Here is a 22,491-nt window from a genome sequence, read left to right on the forward strand (position 1 = left end):
TTTTTGAAATTTATGAAAAGAACAAAAGACTAATCACATAACAAAGTTAAGGAAAGTGTGTACCTGTGAGGGCATCACAACTGGCAGACCGATTATTACATCGGCAGGGCAAGCAGCCACTCTTACTAAAGTCATAATATCCATCTTGGCATCGATCACATGTAGAGCCGGTGACACCCACTTTGCATTGGCATTTCCCAGAACTGCAAATAAAAGCAAAGACAATGAACAAAAGTAAATGAGTTTGAAAGTTTTGTTGCCTAACATCCCATCATAGATGATCTTAATGTAGAAATACTTTCAACTAGATTCTAATTACTAGAATTATTGTGATTTTTTTTAATTGGAAGTTAAACAACTTCATGACTATATACATTCAACTGACATACTAACACTGATCATTTGTGACAAATTAATCCTCTGCACTTAGGTAGTTTAAAATAACTGATAAAGGAGCCATGGAGAACATAAGTCCCCAGTGCTTAGAAATCTTTGTTTACTAAGCAGTGGGGCATAGAACTGGTACCACCGCTACCTCTCACTCCTGGATCATTCCACAGTTCCATCAGCATCCACCCTGCCCAATATGGAGAAGAGAAGAAACTCCACCTAGTCTTCACCCAACCTAGCTTCTGGCTGAAGAATATGAACACCAAGATCTATATCCATTTAGACGCTGAAAATGATACAATTTTCTACTTTAGATCCAGGATATATTAAAATCATATTTCTGGTAATTAAACTGGAATTCACAATTAAGTAAATATAAGGGGGACCTCTATTGTTTTCTGCATTAAATCCATATAAAATTCTAGATTGTCAACCCAAAAAGAAGTCTAAAGTCTAAAGTAAGAAAAATAGGGATGCCTGGCTGGTTCAGTCGGTAGAGCATGTGACTCTTGATCTTGGGCTTGTAGGTTTGAGCCCATGTTGGATATAGAGATTACCTAAAAATAAAATCTTTAAAAAGAAAGAAACGAAGAAAAATACTTTATTTAACAATGTGACTCTTCTTTATGTGCTTATTCTGAACCTGAAATTTTTAGACTTCACCTGAGCATATCTTGGCACCAGTCATATTAGATGGGAGACAATTTAAGGTAAAACTGCTTTTCAATGTAACATTTTTTAGAGAGTCAGCTCCTAATAATGAGCCCCCGTGGGACTGATAATTTTAGTTCAAGAACCCAAGCTCAAATTATTAATACTTAAACAGCTCTTACATATATCAGTTAAAGTAATCTCCTTCTAATTCCCATATTCCTATTTCTATAATAAAAACAGAAGTTCCAAGTTTGAGAGTTACTGGAATTTTCAGTTGCACTCTGCAGAACGGAAGTAAAGCAACTTTCAACCATGTGTATTCTACTTGCAGTGTACAAACCTAAGGACTTTTTTTTTTTTTTTTGACATATGCCTCTCTTTTTCATCAGCATCCCCTGGGCTAAATAATGAGGCTTACATCCTCCATCCCTAAAAACTATATTGAGCCGCTAGAGTAAAAGTTTACTTCTCTCTCCCTCTTACGGTTCTCTGCACTATCCCAGGCTATGCCAAAAAGGAGTAGAAAAGTAGAAAAACAGTTTGACATGGAATATTTTTAGGGCTTTACTCAAACAAAACCAGTCCAAGAAGGGAAAGGAAGCCAGGCTTATGTAAATAATATATACTTTACATATTTCAAAGTCTTGTATCCTGAGAAGCCACCCATAGGCCTCTGTATTCCTATCTTAAAGCTGTCTAGTATATCAGGTTACATAATTGCTTGACTAACAAGTAGTTTTACAGAAAATGTAAAACAGAGGCATCTGACAGCAGGAGTGCTGCTGTTGCTGCTGCTGAAGACAATGATAAAAACGATGAGCCATCATTTATTGAGCGCCTATGTCAATAAGTATAGATATGCTCTCTAATCTTCAAAATAACCCTACTAGGTAAAGTCCTAATCCTCATTTTACTATTGAAGAAAATCAGAGAGGATAAAGTTGTTGTCCGCACCTAGTAAGTCAGGCTGATTTTTACAAAGCCAGACTTTTCCTACTATACCATGGCACTTACCACTCCCTAAGTCTGAATCTAAATTTGCACAAGAAATTTGCATGCCAAATAACTTGATACCTACTTGGGTATTAAGCTTCATTCGGTAGATTCCAAGCACCACAATTCACCATTTATTTAGGTTCTCACCTCGGTGAGCTGTTTCTGCCTTGCCCATACTCCGCCTAAGAAAAGTGGTCTCTTTTCTTACTGCCAGTAAATTTTAGGTCTTCCTTAACAAAAGCTAAGAGTTCTTACTGCTTGAAGAGAAACTGCAGCCCAGCAAAGTCCGAGGTTCCCAGAGATGCAAGCCCAAATATTTTGATGCTTAAAGCTTAGTTAAAATTTGTACTGATCATAGTAAAGAAGTGAGACTTGGTTTTAAACATGCAACAGAAATGTACATTACCAACCATGTCTCTTAAGTAACTTCACAAAAAAATAAAACAAAAGGAAAAAACCCAACACACATATGCTTACACAGTCTTACACAAGAAAATCTCAAGGTACTTAAAGATCTAGCAAAGTAAATCTGTATTCATCAAATATGAAGTTCAGGAATATGTTATTACTGAACAAGAAGGAACTAGTCAACTTCAGTCTCACTGAACTGTCAGAAAATTATAAAGGATATAATTGCCTTACAAAGAAATGCTAACATTTTATTAGCCAATTTCTAAGTCTTTTAAAATGTTAATCAAAATATGCTTGCTCCTCATTTCTCTACAGATTATTTGGTAAACAGAAGAATAAAGTTACTTTTAATGACAGTGTTTGCCGAACTCACCAGCCTACAAGAAAATAATATTATCTTGGAATGCCTAATCACTTCATAATATCTCATAATCATAATATAGTCCATGTTCTCAAAGTAGTTGCTATTCCTGTAAGTGGACTTTCCCTTCATAATTCTGCTCTGCATACTCAAAAGACTGATGCAGGCATCTTTCTCCCTGGAGAATGTGTTCCTTAGTTGCTGATGTAAAAATAAAAACCCCACAAGGGGCTTGCTTTATGAATCCCGATAAAGTGATTGACTAGTCTAGATACCATGCTTCATTTTTCCTGGGTAGATTTTAAAACAACAGGAAAGGAGGTGCTTTCTCTCTCTCTCTCTTTTTTTTTAATATAGCAGAGAGTGGGAAAGTTTGCTGTGAGACGGCACTAGCAGTACTCTCCATGTTACTCATGGCCCAGGGCCAATTTCTGCATGTATAAGAATTAAATCACTCGGCAAATATAAAGCTCTCCCTGTGTGACTTCTTTTACAGAATAAAGCCTTTACAGCACCCCCTTTCATGGTCTCCCTCTGTTGAAGACTGTTGAATGCTTTTTGAAGCAAAGGTCAATGATATAAATGCAATGAAATCAAAGACAGAAAAAAAAGTCCTGTTAACAGACCACTTATGCTTATCCATAGATTTGAAATGAAAGAACCAAAGACTCATAGCTTCGTATCTGGAAAATAAGGGCACAAAACTAGATTTTGAACAGAAGTCAGAAATCTATACTATTGAGATCAGTTAAGATAAACTAAGATAGAACTTGCTCATCTGGTGTCACTTTTTATAGACATGAGTTAATTACTAGTAAAGTACTAAGATAGTATGGAGAATTACACCAGAAAGAAGAATATAGAGTTATTTACAAAGGAAGCACAAGCGTTGTGCAACTAAGCCATACTAAGTATAAATAAGTATATACTATACATTTCTTAAATTATCCCAAATAGGATTCTCAGATTTTCTACGGTGTCAGGTGCTTAGTTATAGAATTACCACACTCATAAGTGTGAACCACTATTACAAGGTTTGAATCTTTAAAAATGAACTCTTAAGGGGTACTTGGCTGGCTCAGTCAGAAGAGCATGCGACTCTTGATCTCAGGGTCATGAGTTCAAGCCCCATATTAGTATAGCAATTACTTAAATAAATAAAAATTGAAAAAAACTATCTCTTAAAACGTGAATAATATATTTTCTGACATGAAGTCATTAATTTTTCAAAAGGGAATTCAATGGTGTATCACATTTCAAGATATGGTACATATTTATGTCATGCAAGTACTAAACAAAATATCTTTTTAGAGGTTCTGGTCTGTTTATGATGAGTAGATGGAGAATCTCCAGAATTTCCATTATTTTATAACAGCACTGACTAGGGTGGAAAGGGTGGAACACAGGAAGGAAGGTATCAGGGTCTATGGAAAATTCATAGCCTAAGGAGACAGAGAGCTTGGTTCATATTCCAGCTCTGCTAGTGACTAGCTGGGACCAAGGGCTTATTCTATCTTAGACTCAGTATTCTCACTTGTAAAATGAAGGCAGTTATACCAAACTTTGTAGGGTTACTGTGAAAATTAAAGATTACATACCCAGGGTCTCAGCATAGCATCTGGGATGTGATCAATATTCAAGAATAAAAGAATTACAAAGATGATGACAGTAATCCTAGATCTTGAATTTTTCCTGAGAATTATAAAGAAAATGGGCTGGACTCTCTAATAGGCAAAGGCAGACAAAGCTAAGTTATTTCCTTTTAAAAATCTGTTTACAAACCTAGAGAAATTGCAAGAATTTATGGGGGTAATTGTTAGTTTAGAGCAAAAAGGTGGCTAGGAAAAGACAGCACATTATGAAAACCAGGTAGAAATAGTTTGGGGAAAGAAAATTCTAAAATTGAGAAGGGAGGGGCACCTGGGTGGCTCAGTCTTAAGGTTAAGCATCTGACTTCAGCCGGGGTCCTGATCTCAGAGTCCTCTTGAAGTCCTGGGACTGAGCCCTGCGTTGGGCTCCATGTTTAGTCGGGGGGATCTGCTTGTCTCTCTCCCTCCCCCTCTGCCTCCTCCCCCCAGTCATGTGCACATGTTCTCTCTTTCAAAGGAATGAATAAAATCTTTTTAAAAATTTGTTTAAATAATAAAATTGAGAAGAGAAAGGATCTGCAAAAGCCTACATGATGTGGGACCTAAATCAGTGAGACTGATGTATTTTTGTACAAACTAGCTAATTGATTTAATTTTTTTCTACATTGTCAAATGTCTCAGCATGTTTTGTGTTATCAAAAACATTGTCTATTTTCTTCCTAAGAGGTATAAGATATAAATGACATGTACATGGCATATCTTTAGACATCATGTCATCAATCTGAACTTGTCATAGAATAACTAAAAAGATAGTTTTAATTAGGGGAAATTAATTTATTTATGGTTATTCTGAAGCCTTGTTTTTCTTCCTTCCTTCTTCCTCACACAATTTACATCTTGGCACTCTGACATGGAAAGAATAAGAAACAGAAAAAATGGATAATTAGAGGTATCGATTTTTTTTCTTCTATCTTTTCTTTTATAACTAACAATTCAGTGTAGGGACGTCTGGGTGGCTCAGTCAGTTAAGCATCTGCCTTCAGCTCAGGTCATGATCTCGGGGTCCTGGGATTGAGTCCTGTGTCATGGGCTGGGACCTTGCTTCTCCCTCTCCCTCTGCCATTCCCCTTGCTTGTGTTCTCTCGCTCACTCACTCTCTCTCAAATAAATAAATAAAAATCTTTAAAAAAAAATAAAAACAATTCAGTGTAGAAAGAGATTGAACCACTAGTTAAAACACAGTATGAAATTAACAGAAAATTGCTGATTATAAGCTCTCTCAATATATTAAAAATAATATTAAAAAGAAGCCAGAAAAAGTTGTTCTAACTAGAAAAAAGTCTTTACATGGGAAAACAAAGAAAATGAAAATTTATTAGCAATTCTTAACTTCATGTTTGTGTCATGGTTTTGTAAAGGTAGTAAAAATAGTTTCTCCTTTTGGTTATGAAAGAAACTCAATAATTGGACATTTTGGCAAAAGACCATCTGCATTTGGCATTCCTCTGTCTTTCTACAATCATGGAAAAGACCATTATGCAATGAGCAAAGCTCCTTTGCTGGAGAAAAAAAAAGATAGCTTTATTGTTGAAAACATTGGGCTATTATACTAAACATTCCTTGTATTTTTGCGGGCAAATAGTCTAAAATATTCTGAGAGGAAATCCATATTCAGACAGAAATTCTTAACACTCAAAAAGGGTATTGCCTAAGTGCAAAAATATTTTCTGATAGTTGATCTTACCAAAATCAAATTTAAAAGCTTATTTGAAAAGTCAGAAATAAAACTTAATGGCAAAAAAAAAAAAATAAAAAGTGTCATATTTCCAGAGCCATAACTTGGGAAGGCTTAACTTAATTCAACTAGGAAAATTATTTCTTGTTTCCTTCACTTTTTTAATGGAATAAATATGGCCATAAGAATACTCAAACCCACACAATTACTCCATTATTTGATAGAGATTTCTGCATTTTAAAAGTCATTTTGAAAAAAGAAAGAAAAAGCATGTCCCGATAGCATCTCCTTGAAAAGAAGATACACCTCAAATACATTAACATTGTATTCTTTTGTAACCATCGTGAAAGGTTTGCTTGATGAAAGGGTAATTTTTTAAAAATCTTTTTTCAATTTAAATTCTAGATAGTTAACATACAGGGTAATATTTGTTTCAGGTGAAGAATTTACTGATTTGGCACTTCCATACAACACCCAGCGCTCATCACAAGTGCACTCCTTAATCCCCATCACCCATTTCACCCACTCCACCTCCCCTCTGGTAACCATCAGTTTGTTCTCTATAGTTAAGAGTGTTTCTTGGTTTGCCTCTCTCTCTCTTTTCCCTTTGCTCATTTATTTTGTTTCTTAAACTTCACATATGAATGAAATCATATGGTATTTGTCTTTCTCTGACTGATTTATTTCACTTAGCATAAAACTGTAGCTCCATCCATGCTGTTGCAAATGGCAAGATTTCATTCTTCTTGATGGCTGAGTAATATTCCTCTGTGTGTGTGTGTGTGTGTGTGTGTGTGTGTGTGTGTATACACATATCATACACACCATATCTCTTTTTATCCATTCATCAGTCAATGGAGCCTTGGGCTCTTTTCATAATCTGGCTGTTGTAGATAATGCTGCTATACACATTAGGGGAGGGGCGCCTGGGTGGCTCAGATGGTTGAGCATCTGCATTCGGCTCAGGTCATGATCCCCAGCTCCTAGCACTGAGCCCCGAGTCAGGCTCCCTGATCAGCAGGGAGCCTGCTTCTCCCTCTCACTCTGCTGCTCCCCTGCTTGTGCTCTCTCACTCAGTCAAATAGATAAATAAAATCTTTAAAAAAATAAAATAAAGTCAAGCCTTGCTGAGGCTCTAGCATGCCCATCTTTAAACAAACAAACATCGGGGTGTGTCCATCATTTTCAATTAGTTGTTTTTGTATTCTTTGGGTAAATACCTAAGCAATTCCTGGGTTGTAGAGAAGTTCTATTTTTAACTCTTGTTGAAGGAACTCCATGCCATTTTCCAGAGTGGCTGCACCAGTTTGCTTTCCCACCAACAGGGCAAGAGGGTTCCCCTTTCCGCACATCCTCGCCAACACCTGCTCTTTCTTGTGTTGTTGATTTTAGCCATTCTGACAGGTGTGAGGTGGTATCTCATTGTAGTTTTGATTTGCATCTCCCTGATGATAAGTGATGGTGAGCATCTTTTCATGTGTCTGCTGGCCATCTGGATGTCTTCTTTGGGAAAATGTCTATTCATGTCTTCTGCCCATTTTTTAATTGGATTATTTGTTTTTTGGGTGTTGAGTTTAATACATTCTTTATATATTTTGGGTACTAACCTGAAAGGGTAATTATTAATACTTGATCTGTGCACATGCTGTGTTCCAAAAATTGACTTACTTTGTAGTGCCTAGATTTTAGAACTCATTTTCTCACAGAAATGACAGCATAAGTAGTGGCTTAGTTTTCAAATGAGCAAACAAAAACCTGTTGAACTAAAAATGTTGATACTGATAGTGCTAAGGACCAAGCCCTTTATACCCAAGTCCTAAGCTTTTGAGTTCTAAGCCCTGTAGGGAATGAAGTAGTCAGGAGGCAATATTAACATTTACTGAGTTCCTACTGTGGGATTAAAAATAAAGTGCAGGGGCGCCTGGGTAGCGCAGTCGTTAAGTGTCTGCCTTCGGCTCAGGGCGTGATCCCGGCGTTCCGGGATCGAGTCCCACATCGGGCTCCTCCGCTGGGAGCCTGCTTCCTCCTCTCCCACTCCCCCTGCTTGTGTTCCCTCTCTCGCTGGCTGTCTCTCTGTCAAATAAATGAATAAAATCTTTAAAAAAAATAAATAAAGTGTATAACACAATATTTATATATGCTTTAGTTACTTTCGTTCTTACAATAATTCTATGACATTCATAAGTCTCAACTTTGCCACTTTCTAGCTGTTCGATTGTTGAACAAATTAAGTTTTCACATCTGAAAAAATAAGAATAATAATCCCTGTTTCAAACGATAGTGAAAACTAGTTAAAACTACATATTTAAGTACCTTCCAAATATTAGTAGCTCTCTATCTGGTCAAATTGGGGATACTCAACATCCCAAATAATAGAGCTTTCATGACATGAACTGACTCAGTTTTCAAGGTCACACACCCAGAGGGCAATCAGAATTAGAACCCAGGTCTTCTGCCAACTAATACCTGTTTTTTTCTCTCTCCTCTATGTTATAGATTACCTCCGTGTACTTAATGAAAGCAAGACAGAAAGATTTAATGTGCTCATCTTATAGACCTGCAACACTCTTAGAAGTTTTTTTATGTTAGCCTTCTCCTGGCTCAATTGTCAGTTGTTTAAATAACTCCTCTGATGAATGGGATTTTAAAGTGATTGCCAAGGAAATGAGACATCGCTTCTGATCTATCTCAATACAATTCTATAACTTGGGAGCTCTAGTTTCCTACTTGTGGCTAGCACAGTTTGCAAATGCCTCTGTTCTAGCCAGTTCCCTTGCAAAGCTTCCCACCCCTAGTAGCTTTATTGATATAAGCGTGCAAAGCTTTTTTAATCTTCATTTTTAAACCGTGAAATATATCATTCATTCAGAGATAGATAAATTTAAAGCCAATAGAATTTAAAGTAGAAAAATAAACTCAACAATTTAATATCCACTAGGCAAGCCATTTGAAGCTCCTTGCATGGCAACCACATCCCCTTCTCTCACCCCAGAAGCAACTAAGTTTGTTTTTTTGTTTTAAGATTTTTTATTTATTTATTTGACAGAGATAGAGACAGCCAGCGAGAGAGGGAACACAAGCAGGGGGAGTGGGAGAGGAAGAAGCAGCCTCCTAGCGGAGGAGCCTGATGTGGGGCTCGATCCCATAACGCCAGGATCACGCCCTGAGCCAAAGGCAGACGCCCAACCGCTGTGCCACCCAGGCGCCCCCAGAAGCAACTAAGTTTTGATCAGTTCAGCTCTTTAAGAGTTTCACCATTTCCATATGGATTACTAAATAATAGATCATATCGTTTTGCCTGCTCTTAAACTTTATATTAATAAAAATCATATATTCTTTCATTTACTTTTTTTCTCAATACATTATGTTTTTGAGATTTATCAATGTGCATTTGTATAGCTATAGTCATTCTTTCTCTGCTGTATTATATTTTATCACATGAATATAACCCTATTTCATTCTTCTAGAGATTTGGGTTGTTTTCATTAGGTATTTAGATAATACCTGTACACATCTTCTGGCACATATGAGCATGTTTTTCTCTAAAGTATATGCCAAAGAATGAAACTGCTAGGTAACAGTTTGTTCAAGATCAACACACTAACTGTTTTTCTGAAGTGGTGGTAACAATTTACACCCCTATTAGCAACAGAATCATGGTCTCATTGTTCTGAATCCTCACCAATACTTGGTGTCATCAGCTTTAAAAATTTTGCCAATCTGGCAGCTCAAAGTGATATCACGCTGTGGTTTTTAATTGCATTCTCCAGATTTTAATGAGATGGAATATATTTTCAAGTTCATTGGCCATCTGAGTTTCCTCTTCTATGAAGAGTCTGCCCAAGTATTCTTTTTTACGAAAGGATAATTGACATATTACATTAGTTTCAGGTGTACAATATAATGATTTGATATTTATTTATATTGCAAAACCATCACCACAGTAAGTTTAGTTACCATCTGTCACCATACAAAATTGCACATTTTTCCCCAAGTATTTTTGACATTGACTTGTAGATATCCTTTATTCTTAGAGTAATCAATCCCTTGTCAGTATAATATGCTACCATTCTCTTCTCTCAGTTTGAGGCTTGTCTTTCCATTCTTTGTATAAGTTTTAGCATTTAACGAAGTAGTTAAGCCGTGAACACTGGAGCTAGACTACCTGGATTCAAATCCTGACTTTATCACTTACTGGCCGTATGACCATAAGTAAATTACCTCAACTTCCTGCTTCAGTTTCCTCACTTGTAAAATGGAGAAAATAATCTCTCTATCTCACAGGTGTGTTGTGAAGGTTAATTTAGTTAATATGGTTAAGCATTCAGAACAGTGTCTGACACATAGTAAAAACTGTGTAAGTACTGCCACTACATTACTAGTATGGTTGAAGCTTATCCCTAAGCTTTAGTACCTCTCAACCATATGTCAAGTATCTTTCTACACATGGGGTGTTTCTGGGTTTTGTTTTTGTTCTATTTATCTATTTGTCTGTCCCTGAACTAAACCAAACTGTCTTAATTACTACGGCTTTATTTCCCCTTTATGTTTTTCATATAAAATTTTTGAAAAATATAGATATGTTGAAAGAACAGTATTCTCATCATCTGTATATATATTTTGCTTTTACCTAGTACTCCCCTAATCCCTTCTCACCACGTACATCACTTCAGCCACACTCGCCTTACTGTTGTTCAGATGCGCTATGCATGTTCCTGCATCACAGAGCCTGCGTTTGCTGTCCTTTCTGTTAGCAGTACCTTTCAGCCAGGGGATTCCACATGGCATATCCTCTTACTTCTTCTTGTTATTTGTTCAAATGTCATATTCTCAACAAGGCCTCGGCCAGCCACACCATCTAAGATTATAATATCTCTTACTACTAAATATAATATACATTTTATTTTATTTTTTATTATCTCTCTCCCCATCTAGAATATCAGCTCTATGAAATCAGGGGGTTTTATCTGTTTGCTTGTTTGTTTCCACTGCTATATTCCCAGGGTCTAACACAGTGCCTGGCACATGACAGACACTCAAATTTTTTCATTTGATGAATGTGTAATCTGGCTCCAAAATCTATGTATGCTTCCTTTTAATTCATGATGCCTTCTTTTTTTTTTTTTTTTAAGATTTTATTTATTCATTCGACAGAGAGAGAGACAGCCAGCGAGAGAGGGAACACAAGCAGGAGGAGTGGGAGAGGAAGAGGCAGGCTCCCAGCGGAAGAGCCTGACGTGGGGCTCAATCCCAGAACACCAGGATAACGCCCTGAGCCGAAGGCAGGGGCTTAACGACTGAGCCACCCAGGCGCCCCCATGATGCCTTCTGAGTACCATACCTGTCTTCAATTTAGCCCATTTAATATTTTATATTACATTTAAATAAATCTCTTAGAATCTTAGAAACAGGGTATTTATTCTAGGTGAGCAAAATGAGACTTTTAATGACTGACTATCCATTATGGGCCAGTCAACATTGTAAGACATTGATCTCTTGGATTTGTTTTTTAAAGGATAAAGAAGAGCAGAAAGGAAAAAAAATAATTTACTAGTCCACAAAGAAAAGTCTGTTTTGCTTAACCCCAATTCTCTGTTATGACCCTACTAAAAAATCCTCTTTAACTTCTATAATCCTCATATAAACAAAGAACAGAGGGGCACCTGGGTAGCGCAGTCGTTAAAGCCTCTGCCTTCGGCTCAGGGCGTGATCCTGGCGATCCGGGATCGAGTCCCACATCAGGCTCTTCCGCTATGAGCCTGCTTCTTCCTCTCCCACTCCCCCTGCTTGTGTTCCCTCTCTCGCTGGCTGTCTCTCTGTCACATAAATAAATAAAATCTTTAAAAAAAAAAAAAAAAACAAACAAAGAACAGAGACTAGAATGCCTCAAATAAGCCTACTCGTTATTACTTCTGGTTTTCTTCTGTATATAAGTTGACCTTAGATTTCTAGCGGCAACAAATTGATCAGTGGTTCTGATTGCTAGGCCCTATTTCAGAATTTCTGATTCAATACGTCTGGGGTTGAGCCCAAGAATTTGCATTTCTAACCAATTCCCAGTTTATGCTGATATTGATCTGGGGACCATACTTGAAGAACCACTGTACTAGATTACCTGGAAAAATGTCACAATACTTGCTTCACTCTACTTTTCATATTCCAAGCCCTGACTGGTAAAGCTGCTTGATTTCCATCTCTGCACTTGGTGCTTAACCCTTAATTTGGTATCAATTCTGACCTAGGAAGAGGGTACTTAAGGCAATCAACCTCAGTAAACTGTCATTCTCATTTGCTACTGGTTCCTTTGACCTTAATCCCCTAAATTCTCAATGGCTGAATTACAACTATTGTCCCTAGTTTCCTGATGTCTGTCTCCTGGTCCCAATGGCACCTGCCTCACCATTTCCCACTCCAATGACTAGATTCACAACACTTGCTTTCAGATCTCCCACATTGTCAAATGCCCGCCATTTAAGCCCCAACAAATTAAGTGGACTCAATTTTTATATTTATAATGTCCTAATTCCTGCCTTTCAAATGATTCTTTATGGATGATCTCAATACTTCAGTGGACTTCTTCTATACGGTATTTAATTTCATTGTAGAAGATCTGACTTCTAGATTTATGTCTCCATGGGCCACTCCTTAGGAGTGCTCACACACACCTAGACCTACACTTACACTGAGACTCACACTGCCATGTCTAATCTTGCCCATTCTATTTTAGGGTACAATGGGGAGAGCCCTGGAGTCAGACAGACCTGGGCTCAAATGTAAGCTCTGCCATTTATTAATTATGCCATATTGTTAAGTAACTCAGCATCTAAGAGCAAGATAGCTAAGTTGTTCCAAGAAGTCAGAGAGGTTATATGTGTAACATCAAGAACAGAGGTTTAACAGTGTTCATCAAATGTTAATTTCCTTCTGTTCCTCCTGCTGCCTCTCCTGGGTTATGCAGCTTCCTTAGGTGAACAGCTTAGTCAAAAAAACTAATATATTTTCCTGTAAAAACTTTTCTTCCAAATATCTATAATATCGTTTACTGGACATCGTATTCAAACATAGAACTCTTTAAATAATCAATTCAGGATCAGCAAAAGTAAAATTTAATTAAGAAAGTGGTCACAGTATATGTGTTAGGAATTGGCAGAAGAGAAGGAAGGGATTCTGTTATTGACAATATAAGCCATTCTTTTCGTTATGCTTTTGGCAGTGTGTGAAGAATGTCTATGTCCTTCCTGTATAGTATTTAGAATAAAATTTAAATTTGATGACATCCCAGATCTCTTTGAGAATCTATTTAATCTTATAGACCTTCTCCATGGAAAAATACATAACCATCATTACATGTCATGTGTTTCCCCCTTCCTAGGTTAAGAACTTCTGACCTTGAGCATAGGGGCATATACTAACCCAGAACAGAATGCCATGGGAGTTTAAGGTAAGAGAAAGAACATGAGATAAGTTGTCAGAAGACCTTGAGTTGACTGCTCTTGCTCTGGTATTAATAGATATCTAAGCTTGGGCTCCAACCTTTCAATTATTACTTCTCATTATAGTAATTTGGTGAAAAATCATCCTTACCTACTTCATCCTTACCCTGCCTACAGGGTTGTTGTTAAACTCAAACGAGGAAATGTACAGGAGAAGAGAATACTAGTTCAGTTATTAGTTATTAGCATTACCTGGAAACCTACTGAATTTATAAACAGAAGTGCAAGCCTGAAATACCCAAACTGGTGAAACACATGGAATATATCATACCAGAGAATTCATTTAATATATAAAGAACCATAATCATGGAATTGATAATTTTTTAAACGAGCCCTATATACTTCGAATGTCAAAATAATCATGGCTAAAGCACCTATATACTTTTTCTAGGAAATCTAGACACACTTTAAGTCAAGATCTCTCTCTGGAATTGACAAATTTAGATATTGTGAGTAGAAATCAAACCCAAGGAGAAAAAAGATGAATAGTCCCATATTTCTCTCTACCCTCTAGGAAACATATTTCTTGCTATTAAAAAAAAACCATCTGCGATGGAACAAGTCATGCTGATTTAATTTTCTTTCAGGGGACACAGGGGAAGACAAAGCCTTCTCTGTAGGAACAAGCATCCTTCTATTTCAGCGTAAGTCTACTAACACAAGGTTTAGAAGCTCTTCTTTTAAAACTTTATAGAAAAAAAGATATTTAAAACATTAAAACTGGCTATGCATTTGACTGTATATTCTTTTTTTTACTTTATAGGTAGTATTTATTTTTCTTTTCTATACAGTTGGCCCTTGAACAACATGGGTTTGAACTGCACAAGTCCACTTACACGTAGATTTTGTACAGTACAGTACTGTAAATGTATTTCCTCTTCTAACCACAACGTCATATATCTAAAGCAGCAGATCTTCATGCCAGCAAAGTTAGTTTATTTCCTTACTCTGATTCCTCTTCTGGACCTAAGGGTAAGAATTATCACTAGGACTAAATATACCTTCATCATAAGACAGTAATACTCTCCATATTCCCTTGACTGACTGCTTTAAATAATAATTCTATTAACTTTATTTCTAAATAATATTAGATTTTTTAAAAAGTGTAAAGATAGTACAGAGCGTTCTTGTATACTATTCACCCAACTTCCCCTAAGGTTAACTTCTCATATAACCATGGCATATTCATCAAAACTGAAAATTAACATTTCTATAATACTACTAACTACACTATGACTTTATCAGATTTCCCTAATTTTTACGTTAACATCCTTTTTTTCTGTTCCAGGAAATCTAAGATATCACCTTATGTGTGTTTACTGGTCATGTCTGCCTGGGTTTCTCCAATCTGACAGTTTCTTGGTCCTTCCTTGTCTTTTATAACCTTGAAGCTTTTGAAGAGTACTGGTTAGTTATTTTGTAAAATGTTCCTCAGTTTAGGTTTGTCTAATGTTTTGTCACAATTAGACTGAGATTATGAATTTTAGTGAAGACTGTCTCAGAGGTAACATGCCCTTCTCATTCATTGCATTGTATTAGGGGGTATATAATACTACTCACATGACTTATTACTGATGATGTTATCTTGATCACTCAAATGATAAGTTTTTCATGCTAGGAATCTGTCTGTATGGTAGCTAAACTTAGAATGTTACCAGGTTTATTTAGAAAATAAGCAGAGGTTCAGCCATGCAATTAATAAACACTTAATAAAATACTCAATTAATAAACACTCAATTAATAAACACTGATAAAATAAAGGCAGAATAGTCAGACGGATATTGATTTGAGCCTGTTTATGCTACTTACTAGTTGTCTGTTTGGGAGCAAATTACTCAAGTCTCAGTTTCTTCATCTGTAAAATGGGACTAATACCACTTCAGTCAGTTGTTATTTTATCCTTACAAGTTAGTACATAAAAAGCCCCTAGCCTGGCACAGAGCAAACATTCAATAAATGTTAATGCTGTTCATTCTGGGGTTGATGGTGGTAGTAATAATGTTCATATTATTTGCCAACCTGTGTGGTATTTTCATCTGAGAAAGAAGTCAAATTTTAGAACAGAAGACATGATGTGTTTATAAGATTTTTGCACTCTTTAAGTGTAGTAAAATGTCCCATCCAGAGATGCTTAACTGGAGATTTAATTGTGTTTTCTTTCTCCTTTAGCAAGAGAAGTTTGCAGTTGCTTTGCCATTTGGGCAAGGGGAGAAAATAATCTTAAAGCAGATTCTCCTGACTGGGTGAAGAATCACTTGTTTAGGCTTCTTTCAGATGTGTAAGTACAGAGTGAATAGGCCCCGAGAGAAAAGTTTAGCAAGAACTTTTTTATTGGGGAGGGAGGGAGATTTGGGGTTTGTTAGGTGAAAGATTCTACAAAATGTCCTCAACTGGAACGCTTGGAGCTGGCTTGCACTCTGGGATATGGCTGCATGAATAAACCGAAGGAGCCGATTGTTAAGATCTATAACTTTGGAGCCCTGTTGTAGAGCGTCCTTGCAAGAACTCGGCACTGAGGGGTGGGTTCATCCTCCCTCCAAGAACTGCTGCTGCCCCTTCAAGGATCTGGACCAGTGAAGGCATCATTACAGTGGTGAGGTGAGCAAGCATCATCCATCAGGTTGTTCAGCCTGGCAATGCCATGTCGGAGTGAGAGCCAGTAACGGCAGTGAACTGTTCGGAATCGCATTCCCTTGATACTCAGCATCAGAGGACTGACTCCTAGAGTTATTGGAAAATGAGTAATTAATCATTGGAGAATGGGTTGCCTCAAAAGGAAAATGGATTGCTACTGAGGCATATGAGTGTCAGAGTAATTAATTGGAAAAATAAAAGAGGGATGCCTATATCTGAACCCTGTTTGTGGAAAAGTCCGCCATTTATAGAACCATTCAATTTCCCCGTATCTATTATATTCGCTACCCCCACAAGCCTCTCTACAAAGGTTAATACTTTTTTAAACTCTCAAAAGGTAAAGGGCCCTTGTACTTATTTTTAGCAACACAGAAAGAACATGGGTGTGGGGACCCTGCTTGATGCTCAGCAGCAAGGCTCGGGGGGGAATCAAAATGCCAGGCAATGCAGCGGGTGGCAGCAGCTACTGAAGCATGTAGGAGAGCAGACTCAGTCCCCGCAGCCTGCAACAAAGGGAGAATGGGAACACAGGGAGAGACCATGGGCCTGAGAAGGAACCCGGGACTGAGAGAGTCCTTAAATTCAACTTAGAAACACAAACTGCCTTTAGATTTGCGTGTATGTAGTAGTGCAAAAATCACAAACTTGGTAGAGAATTATGCACAGAAACCCTGTCATGGGGCATATCACCATTTTCACTATTGTCCACTCTCAATATTCTCTCTGTTCTCACTAATTATTATCGTAATTTTGGCCCTCACTAGTTTTCATTCTGCCTCTAATCTCCCCCTACTTATATCCATCCATTCTACTACTGCTAAGACACAGTGCTGATTTTTTCTTCTGCTTAAAGATTGTTTCATGAATAAAAGCCAAATCATTTGTCTGGCCCTTGAGGCCCTCTCTGACCTGACCCCAGCAGGACTTGCCAGATTTATCTTCTCTGCCCCCACTTCTCTTCCACCTTACATCCTGTGTAAGCACATCTCTGAGACATTAATCTTGCTCTTTCCTGTTCTCTAACATCCTTTCCCACCTTGTCCTCTTCTGTAAGCCTAATCCTTTCCTATCTTCAAAACTGAGGTCAAAAGCTATCTCTTCAATGAAATCATCTCTGATTTTTTCGGCTATAAGTGAGAACTCCCAGATTCTTAATCCCCTTAACAGTTTATCCTTATAGTTTATGATGTCGGCCAATTTTTACTTTACATTATAATTATTTACACACATTTTTTTAGTGTCCTTACTAGACCGAAGCTCCTTTGTAGTAAGACCCATTGTCTTATTAATCTTTTATTCCCCACAAGGTCTATTAAAGTATCCTGCACATAATTTGTTAAATAAATAAACACCTTGATACCAAATACTGCAATTTGTATGAACTTAGTTATTTTTTATTATTAGCTTATATACATCTACATATTTGGGGGAGTCTCTCAGCAGAAGCAAAATAAATGACCTTTTAAGATTATCAATAACAAAATTTTAACTTTAAAATATTTCTTTTAAAAATCTCAAACCGGCCTAAAAGTGGCTTAATAAAATAAATAAGTGGAAGAGTCTGTCTGCAACATGGGTTAGGGAAGGTACCATGTTTGATCAACAGCAATTATATCCACTCACTGTGACATGTTATGTTCACGTTCTCAAAGGTCACCAATAGCTGGAAGAAAGATGTGGGTTGTTTTTTTTTTTTCATTCATTTGACTACAGCTGTTATATGGTTAATAATTAGAAGACCAGGAAGGCAGAGCATGCCCTGTACTGAATGGAGGATTTAAAATAGCAGGGTACTGAAAAACACACAGAGCCATCTAAACTGTAATAGACATGCATTGTTTACACTTATATTCAATGCGCTTGGTGCCTTTTCCTGAATGAGCCCCTGTCTGGCCATTTATTAACATTCAAATTTCAGTCTAATTTCTTTTACCATGAACTTAACATGATACTTGGTGTAATGTGCTTAAAATATCTTCTAACACATAAACCATTGGCATTGTACGGACATTTCTTTCTTTTTTTTTTTTTTAAGATTTTATTTATTTATTTGACAGAGAGAGCCAGCGAGAGAGGGAACACAAGCAGGGGGAGTGGGAGAGGAAGAAGCAGGCTCCCAGCAGAGGAGCCTGATGTGGGGATCGATCCCAGAACGCCCGGGATCAGGCCCTGAGCCGAAGGCAGATGCTTAACAACTGTGCTACCCAGGCGCCCCTGTATGGACATTTCTTGAAACAAATTAATCATGATAGGATAAAGGCTGAGATCAATTACGTGCTTTTGACTAAGACAGCTACCTTTTAAAATTCTACCTTCAAGGAAAAAACATAAAAGTGAATTTAAAAAGATAATTTAAACTAGATATTGGTACCATTGCAAGAATGATAACTGGAGTATAGAATAAAATTATTTTTAAATAAAATTAAAGCTGTAAGGCTCTGTTCTATTTTCCTAAGGAATAGCAGAAGAATATGTTAGAAGATTTCTTGAGTTTGGTGCACAATGTACATGCAACTATCTGACATCTCAATCTGAATATCTCACAATCACTTCAAAATGAACATGCTTGAACCCTAACATCATCATCTCCGTCCAACTCACTTACCTGCCTGTATTCTTTATCTAGTTAATGGATTATCTCTTCGCTCATGAGCCGAAGCCAGAAAGAAACATGGAAGTCATCTCTCTCTCTCTCCCCTTACTCCATACGTACCAAAAATCACCTAGCCCTGTACATTTTATTCTCCAAATACCTCTTATATTGGTTCCCTCCTCTCTTGCACCGTTGCCAATGCCAATGCCAGTGTCCGGTTTCACTGGTCTCCTTCCCTGAGCTCACTCTCTTTATCCACCAGACTTCTGACAGTGATTTTTCTTAAAAGCAAATCCAACATCACTCCTTTTTAAGTATTCTTCAATGGATAAAATTTGCATCCCTTCAATGGATAAAATTAGGCCCTTTATGATCTGGCCCTGTTTATCCTTCCTTCCTTCCTTCATTCTATTCATTCATCAAGTATTTAATGAATCTACTTTGTGCCAAGCACTGTTCGAGGTGTTAGAGATACAACAGTAAACAGATAGACAAAAGTTTCATCTCATCATTTCCCACTCTCCTTCAACCCTTCCTCTCCACCACTCACAAGTGCTCTTGCCTTTAAGAAATAGTGAGCCACTTGCACTTTACTAAAGATGACTTGCTATTTCATACAAATTTCTACTCATCTTTCAGGTCTCAATTTAAATGCAACTTTGTCTCTTAAGACTTCCCTGAATCTCCTGTGCACTTTATGAATACTTATATTTTGTTTGCGTTTCTATCTATGAGAGTAAGTTCCGCAAGCACAGGGATAATGTCTTCTGACACAGAGTTGGCAAATACAATACCTTTATTAAATGAAGTGAGTGAAAAAAATGACACAGCTTTCCTCAATTGTTAATTGTTTCTAGTAATCAAATAACTTTTTCTTGATCTCCCAGAATTATATGCAAAGTAATAAAGAAGAGTTTACACAAGCAGCTGTTACCCCAATGATGATACAAGTGATGATTTTCTGAGCCCCATGTGAACGTGAGCCTCAGAGGTTTGCCATCTTTCTACTTGACATTTATTTCATTATAAGTTGACTTCATGAGTAAAATTTTGCCCTCTGTCCTGGGGCATATTCCCATAATTAAAATGCAAAATAATAAATATTTCAAAATACACTCACTGTACAGCAGCAACCCCAGATTTTATGGAAAAGGGCATTACACCACTACAGAACTTCTGTGTTATCTTACGGAGACAGTCTATAATGATGCACCTTACATACAAACCTACTATGAATGCATTAAAAAAAAATCTCAAATCAGTATATAATTGCCTACATATAAAGCCAGCCCTGACAATATTTTAAGGGCTGTAGTTAAGAGATTCAGGCTCTCACTAGGCAAGCTGATTTTTGAGATAAAATGTTATCTGATTTCTCCATTCATTTATTAAACATATGTCCAAATATAAATCAGGAAAACATTAGAAATGCATTGCAAAAGCAAAAATGAGAAGTTAAGATATCGTAGACCAATTAAACAGGTTGGAACACCAATGGTGCCGTGAGGGGGTGGCCATCTGTCAGTACATAAAGGACTTTGTGTTTGCACATAAAGACGTTGCTCAACCCACATCTGGCTCCCATAGCCAAGTTCTACCCTCACTAGGGCAACTCCCACTGAAAATATAGGGGCATAAAGAACAGGGAGATGAATTTTTTAAAAGCCAGCTGTTTGTTCCATGGGCATTAGATGTACAAGAGAATCAGGATAGAATTGAGGCCACTATTCTACTTCTATTTATTTTTAAAAAGAGAACAGGGAGGTGGAAACAGCAAAGAATTTTGAGTAGGTGTTCGGAGATCAGATTTCTCATCTCATTGTATAATCTTGGGAAATTCACTTGAATTTGCATGGTTTTTTTCTCCTGATAACGTCTTCTTTTCAGCCCTCTGCATTCCCAAATCATAACTTAGAAGGCGCATCTCAGTTCCCACCTCCTCTGGAAAGCCTTTTTCCTTATTACTTTAGTTTATTCTTTTCCCAGTCTAAACCATTCGACTTAGAAATTCAGCATATATTTATAAGCTGTTTTGTATTGGCTTCTAGTAGTTTTGTGCCCTTTAGTCTAGCATAGATTATAGGCTTCCAGACAAGAGCAAAAGCAATATTGTTTTACTCCTCTTTGTGAGTCACCAATTCTATAATCTAATATACAATTTATGTAATTATATAATATATAATCTAATATATCCCAAACTCTAGTTCCAAGTTGCAAATGTTTCAATCCCAACACTTTTACTTACTGGTTATTACCTAGTAAGTTAGGCAATTTACTTAACTTCCAATTTTTGTGCCTAGCTGATATGGCTGCTATAGGGATTAAATCTACTGCTAAATGCAAACAAAGGACTTAGGATAGTGCCTAGCATATGTTTGATTAACTTTAACTACTACTACTACTATTATTATTATTATTATTATTATTATTAAATACAGATTATCAGGGCACCTGTGTGGCTCAGTTGGTTAAGTGTCCAACTCTTGATTTCTGCTCAGGTCACAATCTCAGGTTGTGAGATCAAGCCCCGCATCGGGCTCCAAGGTGGACGTGGAGCCTATTTAAGATTCTCTCTCTTCTTCTCCCTCTGCCCCTCCCCACTCACTCTATCTTTCTCTCCCTCTTAAAAAAAAGAAAAAAGAAAAGAAAATATAGATTGTTCAATTTCCAGAGGTTTAATATGTTCGCGAAAATGGAGGAAAATAATTTAAACGTTTTTTCCTATTAGAATGAACAATTTCTTCTTTAGCCTATGAGCAAAAACAAATACTCCAATCCGTCCTCATGTGCAACACAGGTGGACTTAATCCTCTTCTTCGGTGAGTCACCAATTTTATTCCTCATGTTTAAAAAAAAATAGCTTCAACCTCTAGGGAGTTATTGAGCTGAATCTATGTGCCAGTCACAGTGTAAGTGGACACACACACACACAATTTAAGACTCACAAAAATCCTTCATGTCACATATATTATTTTACAGATGAAAACACTGAGGCTCAGAGAGGTCAGATATCTTAATGAAGGTCATACAGTTAATAAGTGGCTAAACCAAGAATAGAATCAAAGTCACTAATTTCAGATTCCACTTCCTTTCTACTACACATACACTACTTGCCTACAATTTCCTTTTTTCTTAACTCATATATAATTTATAGCAGAGCATAACACAGAAGTGTTTCCTCATAGTTCACCCATACGTTCTTGCCAAAGTACATAGTCCTGCAACTTCCCATTTCTGTTCTTCTGGTCTTATGTCAATTTAACTTCCTTTCTGGTAGCGAGAAATGCAGTGTTTATAGCTGGATTTAGAGCTCCTGAACCTTCCTTCTAAAGACTTTCTTTGAGTACCGGTTTTTAAAGGACTTCAGTGATGTGCTGTTTGTTCTGACAAAATGCCTGACATTCTGAAATAACACTGTTAAATTTTTTTTAATTAAATATTACTTTGCAGTAATCCATAGAAAAGGATTATGGATTTATCTCAAAAAAATTAATATACCTATCTTTGGGGCCATAGACAACCAAGAAATAGGGCAAGTAAAACAAATAAAGATTGGTGGGAGCAAGGAGGAAGGCTTATTGGAAGAGAGGTCAAGAAATTGAAAGGCCAAAGCATTGAGATTGTCTACAGATACT

At 37.0% G+C, this 22,491-nt stretch overlaps 1 protein-coding gene across 1 annotated transcript in view; it reads right to left on the bottom strand.

Moving 5' to 3' along the window:
- MEGF9 (multiple EGF like domains 9) overlaps window positions 1-22,491 on the bottom strand; it is an 83,930-nt gene that overhangs the window by 15,751 nt on the left and 45,688 nt on the right. Inside the window, exon 3 of the mRNA XM_026513866.4 lies at window positions 64-203. Coding sequence (XP_026369651.3) covers window positions 64-203 — 140 coding nt within the window. The remainder of the gene's footprint in view (window positions 1-63; window positions 204-22,491) is intronic.

Source organism: Ursus arctos, unplaced genomic scaffold (genome assembly GCF_023065955.2).
Source record: "Ursus arctos isolate Adak ecotype North America unplaced genomic scaffold, UrsArc2.0 scaffold_18, whole genome shotgun sequence".
Classification (NCBI taxonomy): domain Eukaryota; kingdom Metazoa; phylum Chordata; class Mammalia; order Carnivora; family Ursidae; genus Ursus; species Ursus arctos.